At 34.8% G+C, this 10,506-nt stretch overlaps 1 protein-coding gene across 1 annotated transcript in view; it reads left to right on the forward strand.

Moving 5' to 3' along the window:
* Nucleotides 1–10,506, forward strand: part of LOC107745529 (potassium channel subfamily T member 1-like) — a 66,106-nt gene that overhangs the window by 21,095 nt on the left and 34,505 nt on the right. The window contains exons 3-10 of the mRNA XM_016559432.1: nucleotides 2,340–2,419; nucleotides 2,732–2,837; nucleotides 3,668–3,760; nucleotides 3,884–3,932; nucleotides 5,295–5,354; nucleotides 6,478–6,552; nucleotides 7,162–7,245; nucleotides 8,767–8,861. Of these exons, the coding sequence (XP_016414918.1) occupies nucleotides 2,340–2,419; nucleotides 2,732–2,837; nucleotides 3,668–3,760; nucleotides 3,884–3,932; nucleotides 5,295–5,354; nucleotides 6,478–6,552; nucleotides 7,162–7,245; nucleotides 8,767–8,861 (642 nt within the window). The remainder of the gene's footprint in view (nucleotides 1–2,339; nucleotides 2,420–2,731; nucleotides 2,838–3,667; nucleotides 3,761–3,883; nucleotides 3,933–5,294; nucleotides 5,355–6,477; nucleotides 6,553–7,161; nucleotides 7,246–8,766; nucleotides 8,862–10,506) is intronic.

Here is a 10,506-nt window from a genome sequence, read left to right on the forward strand (position 1 = left end):
CTGTGAGAGTAAATTTGTTTTATCACATCTTATAATTACCACAAGCGTGTTAACACTTGACACTTACCACTCAGAAACGTCCTGCTCCAGTCGTGCTTGCGAATCAGTCTTTTGTCGATCAGCCAGTTCAACCGTTTCATCATCTGACTTCGGCTCGAATTGGTAAGGTACAATCGATACCATCTTTTCTATGTATTGACAAGTCTCCAGGGCTGTAGTTCCGTCATGGCAATGGGCGTTTCGTTTCCGACACGTGCTGTACGCGGTAGACCAATCCAGAGCCAATCTCTCTACGGCTCTGGACCAATCACAAAGGACTGCGCCATCTGACCAATCACAGCAGTGAGGGTTCACGGAAAGGAGGGGTTTAGAGAGACTGACTTCGCACGAATTAGAAATGAGGTCAAATGAAATCTATTTTTTGAGAAAACTAACATGTTTTTTGACCTTGCATGCATGTAAACCTGTTTTAGGAGACTCATAAAACAATATTAGCAACCTTAAAAATAGCATAATAGGGGCACTTTAACATATAATATGCCTGATCACCAAGAAATGTGCATTAGTGGAGTAATTAGAAGCAATGGTGGTTATATGGAAAATACAAAAAGTTTTGCCAAAGGTATTTCTATATTATATTTTGTCCCCAAATCAAAAAGAAAAAAATACATTTTACATTAAAATATACATAGCATTTTGAATTATTTTGGTGATTATTAAAGATGCTGTAAATTATTAAAGGTGTGTGTGTGTGTGTGTGTGTGTGTTTGTATTTAAGACAATACTGTATGCCTGACAGATATGACTGAAATACCAATATAGGTGCCCTGGGAAATTGCACATCTCTGTGACAGTCGTGAGCACTGTATATTTGTTCTCTGCTGCGAATCATTAGCTGTGTCCGAAATCACATACTGTCAAATGTACAAATTACTTCTCAGATATGAAGTATATTCTGTGCATGTCATGTAGATTTCAGAATCTTGTTGTTCGGATATACATACTACTTTTTTGTTGTAGTGGTTTTTGCATAATATATACACTACTGGTCAAAAGTTTGGAATAATTATGATATTTTTTTAAATTAAGATATTTTTTATTCAGCATATTAGAATTGAGTAATGTCTGCTGAAACTTCAGCTTTGCCATCACAGGAGTTATTTTACATTGTAATAATATTTTACAATATTACTGTTTACTGTGATCAAATAAACACAGCTTTGGTGAGCAAACATTAACAATTCTTAATTATTAAAAATGATTTTGACCAGTTGTGTAGTAAGGAAATAGGCTGAAATGCTCCGATAGATTAGATGCTGTGGTGTTTTGTGTTTGGGATTCCTGGCATTGGGGTTTCTGATGTATTAAAGACGGGTTTTGGATTGAGTGTGGTTGGGTGACAGACAGAAACCAAATAACGTAAATTAACAAAATGACTCAAATCACGTATAGCACACACTCCTATTCTCTGCAGCCTACTGTAATAAAAAATGGTTTTAATAAAAAATAAATAAATCTATCTGGACAGAATGTTTTTATTGCAACATTACAACGAATAAGTTTTTTGTGAAATTATTGTCTGTATGCAAATATTAATTTCTTTTGATTTTTAATTCTTCCTGAGATTCACCCAGAAGCATCTCATTAGTGATATGCATGATGAGCATTAACGTGATTGCTCATTATTTTGCAGCATTGTGTGGGTGGTGATACTGCAGATTTCGTGAAGCTACAGTGTGTGTTTGGGCTAGATTCAAAGATACTGGATTTTGGATCATGATGGATGTTGCCGCAATATGATGACATTATATAGAAATTCAAGCTTATACAGTAGATACCGAAATAGTGTAACTTTAGGGAAACATTCATACACAGATGGTAGAGGCTGATGTCTACTGAGAGTTCATCTGAAGCACCACCGTTGCTAATGCTCCTTGTCAGATGTCCTAAAAGATTTGAAACGCTCTTGTACATCTTAAACATGGATTTGGAGATTAAAAGAAGTTGTTTACACTCTGGACAGTTTTAGCTGCTTGAAGTTTTGTATGCTGCTGTTAATAGTTTTTCACCAAAGATTTGAGGTGTGGACATGCTTTACAATGAGCATTCAATGGTGCATTATGCAATTGCTTTGTGAATGTTGCACAATATATTTTGAATGAATATTTAAAAAAATTGGACATTTTAAAATGTGTGATTATCATTGCATTATCATTATAAAGTGTGATTAAGTGTCCAAATATTTTAGGGGTAATTGTATCATACATTTATGACCGCTGCACGTAAAATGAGTTTAAACATATATATATTTTAAGCATCATTTTATTTCCTTTCCACAGGGTGCAGGTGGAGTTTTATGTAAATGAAAACACATTCAAGGAGAGGTTGAAGCTCTTCTTCATCAAAAACCAAAGGTCAAGTAAGTAAAATCTTTTGACCCTTTGAGCCATTTACAACTACTCAGAAACCAACAAAGCAAAATCAATTTCAACAAGCATAAACAATGTCAATATCAGTATATGTGCACATGTACAATGCCTCCATATTTTTGTCTTTTACGTGGCCTATTATCATCATAACAGCGAAGGCGACTTTGTTTTAACTGTTTGTGTGGATTTATGATGGTACTGTAAATGTGCAGGATTGCCAGACCGCTGAATTATTTATATTACATTTTCCAGATGGTTTTTCTATGGTATGTAGCTCCACTTCATAATTTACTGTATTACAGGTCTCAGAATACGCCTCTTCAACCTCTCCTTGAAGTTGTTAACATGCCTCCTCTATATAATCAGAGTCTCACTAGATGATCCAACTAACCAGGTCACATGTGCACGGTGAGTAAGCATGATATTTAAAGGGATAGATATGATATGAAAACTGTCATACTTTTTTTCATCCTCCTATATACATTACCATTCAAAAGTTTGGGGTTAGTAGGTTTTTTTATGTTTTCAATTGAAGTCACTTATGTTACATTTCTTGCAGTAAAAAAACAGTAATATTATGAAACTTTCTTAGAATTTTAACTAACTGTTTTCTATTTTATTATATAGAAAACATGTCACGCAAAATATCAGTGGTTTTGAAACTGTGCTTGTCCAGTCATCTTAGAGGACCTGAACTAACTGCTGTATAATGACTTTACTTCAACTCTTCTGTGACGTGACAACAGCAGCACACCGAAACAAAATACATTATAGTATGTCTCAAAAGTAGGGCTGTGCGATTTGGGGGGAAATATCAAATTGCGATTTTTTTGACAGATATTGCGAATGCGATTTGATTTGCGATTTTAAATTTGCAAAGTCAAGCTTCAGCTCAGTATTCAAAAGCGCTGTTTAATTGCTTGAAAGCGACTCTTGGGATCAGCCCAGACCCCTCAGTCTGAAGTGTCCATTAATACCAGCCACAAAAAACATTCAGGAACAATGAGGGACAGTGTGTGTGTGTGTTAGTAAGTGACAGAAAGAGAGAGCAGTGTGCACTTGTGTGCAAGCATGCTGGGAGAGGAGAGGGTGCCCTACTAGCAGCAATCAAATGAGAGAGGCCATCTCACGCTGTCGTTTATGTCAGAGCCAGCAGGCATGATCCCTCAGTGTTTCAACCCTGATGCCTTTCACTTTTATGTCTGTTATGTACTAACTGCCTGTTATCGTGATTGTAGGAAACATTGCACAAACATCACAGATGCTCTTTGCAACAAAGCCTGTGGCAACTACACAACAAACCTGACCACAGATCCCATACAAATAAACTGGTGAGACCTGTCTGCACTTAGATATTATGACAAATCAAACTTATTAACTAATTAAAGTGTTTGTTCTTGAAAATTTTCTCTAATTGTCCTATCTGTTTGTTTCTTGTGCTGTGTTTTTTGAAGGGAGTTAATATTTTGGGTGAATAGGAGAGTTCCTGTATGGGCGATACAGGTAGGTCGAGATTTTTTTTGTGATTCCTGGAAAGAACCTTTTTAAATTGTACAACAAACCTTTTACAATATATTTCTTAAAAAATCTCTATTTTAGTGCTTTAGAATCTTAATCTAAAAAAGCTTTATTGGCTTTGTTGGATTTTTTTCTGGCACTGAGCACTAACATAGTTTAAATATACAAGATCCATTAAAAAAAACAACAACTAGGCAGAGTAAATGAAAATAAAGCTTATAGAGAGGTGTGTGCAGATTGGCTCATTGTCAATATTTTTAAATATATGAAAGAATATGGATACCCTTCTGGAATTCAGACCAGACAGTTACAAGTACAATATTGCTTTTATACAACACTTCAATAAACAAGAAGTTATAGACATAATATTGACAGATACTTAGTCTGTTTTTGGTCCGCCAACAAAATTCCTTCTAAGCCACTGAGCCAAAACAACTGTAGAGGTGTTTCATTCCTGATTAAATCAGTTTTTCGATTGCACTGTTTGAGTGAATGATTCAATGATACGTTCATAAAAACAGTAACTTGTTTAATTCCTGAATCAATCAGTGTGGTTTGAACAAATCGGTTAACTGAATGAATCAATGACTCAATCATAAAGACAGTCACTTGTCTCATTGTTGAACAAATTGGTCGAGTGAATAATTCAAAGACTATCAAATCAGTCACTTGTTTGGTTCCTTAATAAATCAGTGTGCTTTGAACAAATGAATGAATCAATGACTCACTCATAAAGATTAATTTTGACAAACCGGTTGAGTGAATGATTCAGGGACTATAAAATCATAAAATCAGTTTGGTTCCCTAATAAATCAGTGTGCTTTAAATCATAAAATCAGTCACTTGTTTGGTTCCTTAATAAATCAGTGTGCTTTAAACAAATCAGTTGAGTGTTTCTCTCATAAAGATGGTCTTTTCTCACCATCAACTGCCTTAATGATGTAACCTGCTGAAAGAGTCAATGAAAAATACCCCCCACTACATAGACTGACAGTCTGTGTGGAACACAGACGAACAGAGTGATATAAACCATGAAAAACAGTGCACCAATTATCCTCTCAGTGGTCCTGACTGTCCGTTGCAATTTTCTTTTGTCCTGTTTGCTGCCTGAACTAAACCAGACAGTTATAGAGGTGCGCAGGACAGACCCCAGGAGGATTTTGTATTGCGTAACCTTTTTTTTCCATTTTGTTTTTTTAAAGAGTGTACATCACTGTTCACATGTCTTTATGACTACTAATTATGTTTCTCACTCAGTACTCAGATTTCAGTTATGTCCTGAAATCTCAGTATACTGTTATTGATACTCCGCTAATCAAAATTATGATATTGTTTCCTGCACCACAGGTGACAGTGGCCTTAATTAGCTTCTTGCAAGCTATGCTTCTGGCGTATCTCAGCTACAAGGTAAGATTATTGTCATCATTATTCTGCCCTTGTGAGCTCTCTAAGCACTGATCTAAATGAAATCTATTTCAGCTCTTGGGCTGCTTAAGGGCCACTTTGTGTCTTTATATCCCCTATAATGGAAAATGTTCCTCACTTTTGACGAAAAAAAAATTCTCCTACTTGTTTTCTGTTTCTTTATCGATTTAACAAGAAACAAAAGCTGAATGAGCTTAATCTTTGTTGTAATTAAAGTGGTCATATGATGCTTTTTTAAAGATCATTATTTGGTGTAACAGAATATGTTGACATGCTTTAATGTTCAATAAACACATTATTTTTCTAATACTGTACATTATTGTAGGTCCTCTATGCCCCGCCTCTCTCAAACGCTTCGTTTTCTACAAAGTCCCTCCTTCCGACAAGCGCAGTCTGCTCTGATTGGCCAGCTGACCCAGTACATTGTGATTGGCCGAACACCGCAAGCACTCGTCGGAAATGTAACGCCCCTTACCATAATAAGGAAAACTTGAAATCGCATCATATGACCCCTTTAAAGGCTGTGTGTGAATTTGCACACTTAATGCAGAGAGCTGTACAGCAGTGTATTGTTAAGTCAACAGGTGAACCTTTGTCTCTGCACATAATAGTGGGATATAAGAAAACATTTTTACACACTTTCCCTTTGTCATAATTTTAAAATCTGTTCAAATCACCACATCACACAAAGCCTGTTTGCACCACAAAATAAACAAATAAAAAAGGTCATTGCAGCTTTTTATTTCACAATTCGGGTTTTGTTTCAGAATTGCAATATACTGTATAAATTCTGACCTTTTTTTCAGAATTCTGACATTTTCTGACATTTTCTCAGAATTCTGAGTTTACATCTGTGAGATAAAAAAATCGCAATGGCCTTTTTTATTTTGCTATTCTGTTGTGGAAACAGGCATCCATACATTTGACATGCTATTTTCACACTGTAATTTGGATGCGGTAATTACAATGTCACATATTTAGGACAGATTATTTTAGATTATTACATTATGTGAATTAGGATGTTTTTAGTGTTGTAATTTTTTTTAAACTGCATTAAATGTGCTTTTTGTATGCTTCTGCAGTGTAACAATTATTTCATTTCTAGGGGAACATTTGGGAGCAGATTTTCCAAATCTCCTTTATCATTGAGATGATCAATACAGTGCCGTTCATAATTACAGTAAGTGATGAAGATATCTGGTGGACACAGAAGCACGTATCCAGTTGCCAGCTGCCATCATACAGTCATTGTTGATAGTAATTGTTGAGTACTGTTGGGATAGTATTGTTGTGATTGATTGTAATTATATGAGCAGCCATTGACAACTGAAAGCCAGTTGTGAGAGGGAATGATTATTAATGCAATGTAACAATTAGCCAAGTAACAAATAACCATTTTTTGACCTGCAGTCAGTGGGAGAAAATTACAGGATGTTTAATTCCTTTGTTCTAATGGCATTACAGATGTAAAAGCGATGGAGTGGTATACAACACAATTATGCTTTTCTGTTATAAATGTTTTGAGTTTTTTTCTTACAGTAGATTGCTAAGAGGATATGAATCCTCTCCTTTTTTGCTGATGAAAGATGTACGTTTCTGTAAAAAAGAAAAAGGTATACTGTTTTATGTCAGATACAGAGTAAAATGCCTTTTTTGCCTTGGTTTTTGTTTAAACTGATTGGCAATTTACAAACAGTTGATCTGATATTTGTTTTTGAACTGTCTATTATTTTATCATCTGAATTTTTAGATACAATCATCCTTCATTCTTTGAGTGCTTTATTTCTAGATCTTTTGGCCTCCGCTGAGGAACATATTTGTTCCTGTGTTTCTTAACTGTTGGCTTGCCAAATCAGCGCTGGAGAACATGATTGTAAGTAGTTTTTTCAGCTGTGGAGTGCATTTCACATGCCTACAGGAAATCAGGTTGGGTGTCTAGCAGAATAACATTGGTGTTGATAATATTGCTGTGTTGGGAAGCTTTACTTCCTTATGCACTTGACAAATGAAAATGCATCATCAATGAGCAGAAATTTGAGAGGATGCCAGCGTTCCCTTCCCTGCCAGATGGTTGGGTCAAATGGCCAGAGAGAACCTGGCAGGGGGAATGTCCTTTTACAAATGCTTTAAGCAAAGATATTGGTGAAAGAGAAATGCTAACAATCACCAAAATGTGACATGGCATAAATATTTCTCTTTTACCCCAAAGCTTTCCTAAAATATATTTACCTTGTGAGATGAATATTATGAAAGTAAAAAGGGAGTCATTAAAGGCCTGATCTCTTGTGCACAACATTGTAGTTAACATAGAGTCGTGGTCAGAATTGTTGGTACCCTTGGTAAATATGATCAAAAAAGGCAGTGAAAATAAATCTGCATTGTTAATCCTATTGATCTTTTATTTTAAAAATGTACAAAAATCTAACCTTTCATTGAAGAATAAGAATTTAAAATAGGGGGAAATCTCATGAAATAAATGTTTTTCTCTAATACACGTTGGTCACAATTAATGGTACCCTTTTATTCAATATTCGTTTTGTAACTCATTTTTGTTTTGATGTTTGTTTTTGGATCATTGTCCTGTTGTAAGATCCAACCTTGGCCCAGTATAAGATCTATAGCATGGACAGTCAGTTTTTTTTATCTGTTGTTATTTGATAGAATCCATGATGCCATATATCTGAACAAGATGTCCAGGACCTCCGGCAGAAAAATACACGTACAACATTAAAGATACAGTATATTTCATTGTATACATCTTTGGAGAGCCTTTAGCCACTCAAACTCTCCTCCTCACCGTGCATTAGGACGATATAGACACATGTCCTCTTCCATGAAGATTTGTAACATCTTTAGTTGATTGGAACTTCTTAAATATTGGCCTGATGGTGGAAATGGAAATTTCCCCCCAATTTTTTTAAATTTTTTTTTTTACTTCAATTAAATCTTTTTTTTAAAGATATTTTTTACATTTTTTTTAATGAAAGACCAAATGGATAAACAATGCAGATTTATTTTCACAGCCTTTTTGATCATATTTACCAAGGATACCAACAATTCTGACCACTACTGTACATGTTTATCTCGTATATAATTGAGCAGTAGAGTTATTAAAGAGTATTCACATTTTTCTTAGTATATTTTGCTCTATTGCATTCAGTGGAATAAAATAATTAGTTATTTGAGGAGCACTAGACCAATGAATGAAAGATAATGAAGGTTATTAAGTTCTCTTTAAGCAGTCACTTAAATGGGCAGTCTCTCTTTCAGAACAGGGCTTTTACAGTAATCTCACGTTGCCTGCATTATGTGTGTTGTATTCTTGTACTTGTACTTGTCTTGGCTTATTCTCTGAGGGATGAGATCTCTCTCATCTATCTCTGTTCCTTTCTAGAATGATCTCCATCGTGCCATTCAGCGCACACACTCTGCCATGTTCAACCAGGTCCTCATTCTGATCTGTACACTGCTCTGTCTGGTCTTTACTGGGTAAAGCTCTTTGATCTCTTATAACCTTGATTGGGCTTTAGCCTTTTACTGGTCTGTATCTAAAGCAGAAAATCTGAAACAGTCACACTCAGATGAATTAACTGTCCTGATCAATAATGGACATCAGTTAGTCCAAAATTATTTTTACCCCCTCAATGTCAAAAGAAGATGCTACTGTTTTATTAGGAATATTGAAACAAAATATGCTGAGTAGTAATAGAGCACAACAGTCACGACTCACTTTTTTTCAGCAGTCTGGGTTCTGGAAGTATTTTCCCATTCATTTTCTCTGTAGGGATTTAAAAAAAAAAAAACTCAGTAAGGAGCTGTAAGCCATAAACTGAACCACCCAGCTCTTAGACGAGTCTTATTACAAACTTTGTTTTAAAGCAAAAAAGTTTTTGAAAATCTGAGAAAAAGACAAAGGTACAAGACTGTGAACTTAATGCCTTTTATTATGCAATGTAGGTCACGCAACACATGAAGAAAATATTTAGCTGCCATTGCTGAAATAACTTGCATTTTAAAATATACTCAAATAGAAAACAATAATTTTAGATTGTAGTGAACGTTCACTGTATATTACTATTTTTGCTGTATTTTATGTCTTTCTTGAACAGTAAATACTTTAATTATAAAAAAAAAAAAAAAAAAAAAAAAGAGTTTCTCTCTGGAGGATAAATGGTATTTTGAGTTTTGGAAGCCTAAAAGTATGTACTCTTTTTGTGAAGAAAAAGTATAGACTTTTGAGTATGTAGCAGATTAGTAGGTAAGCTTTGGGACATCCTACTTCATCATAACTTTGTCTTTAATGGACCACTCTGTTGCTTAGTTACGTGCATTCTGTCTCCTTTTAAACTGCCCTGTCAACCATCTTGTCACAGGTAACATCCTCCACATTTAGTTTAATTTAATTTCCTACGGTATTGGAGAGAAATGAAGAGGCATGTTGATCTGCCAGTCGCAGGTCCTGCATGCCGAGAACTCTGCTCATGTGTTTGCATAATAGCATTTAAAAGTTAATGACCAAACGTATATTTATAAAAGTTTACAATGTTGCTGCAGATGAGAAATAACTCTGATAACATTCAATAAATATTTTTTCATCAGGTTAGACATTGATTATTTATCACTCAAACCCCTTTCTCTACCTGTTCGTCAGTCTCGCATATCCGCCATGTTTGTAGTTTGTAGTTCTAATCGAATCCTCATCCAACTCACAATGTATTGTGGAGAATATTACATTTACATTTTAGTCATTTAGCAGACGCTTTTATCCAAAGCGACTTACAAATGAGGACTATGGAAACAATCAAAATCAACAAAAGAGCAATGATATGCAAGTGCTATAACAAGTCTCAGTTAGCTTAATGCAGTACACGTAGAAAGTTTTTTTAATTATATAATAAATAAAAAGAAAACGGATAGAATAGAAAAAGAATAGAGCAAGCTAATGTTAGAGGCCTTTTTTGCTTTTGTTAATCAGAAGAAGTCAGAAGTCAGAAAGTCAGAATTATAATTGTATAATAAATAAAAAGAAAACAAAAATAATATAAAAAGATTAGAAAAACTAGTGTTACTTTTTTTCTTTTAAAGAAAACAAGCAGTAAATGAATAGAGTGCAAGTCTAAAAGGGACAAGTTTT

The sequence above is a fragment of the Sinocyclocheilus rhinocerous genome, unplaced genomic scaffold (assembly GCF_001515625.1).
Source record: "Sinocyclocheilus rhinocerous isolate Xijiao unplaced genomic scaffold, SAMN03320098_v1.1 scaffold4207, whole genome shotgun sequence".
In the NCBI taxonomy this organism is placed as follows: Eukaryota; Metazoa; Chordata; class Actinopteri; order Cypriniformes; family Cyprinidae; genus Sinocyclocheilus; species Sinocyclocheilus rhinocerous.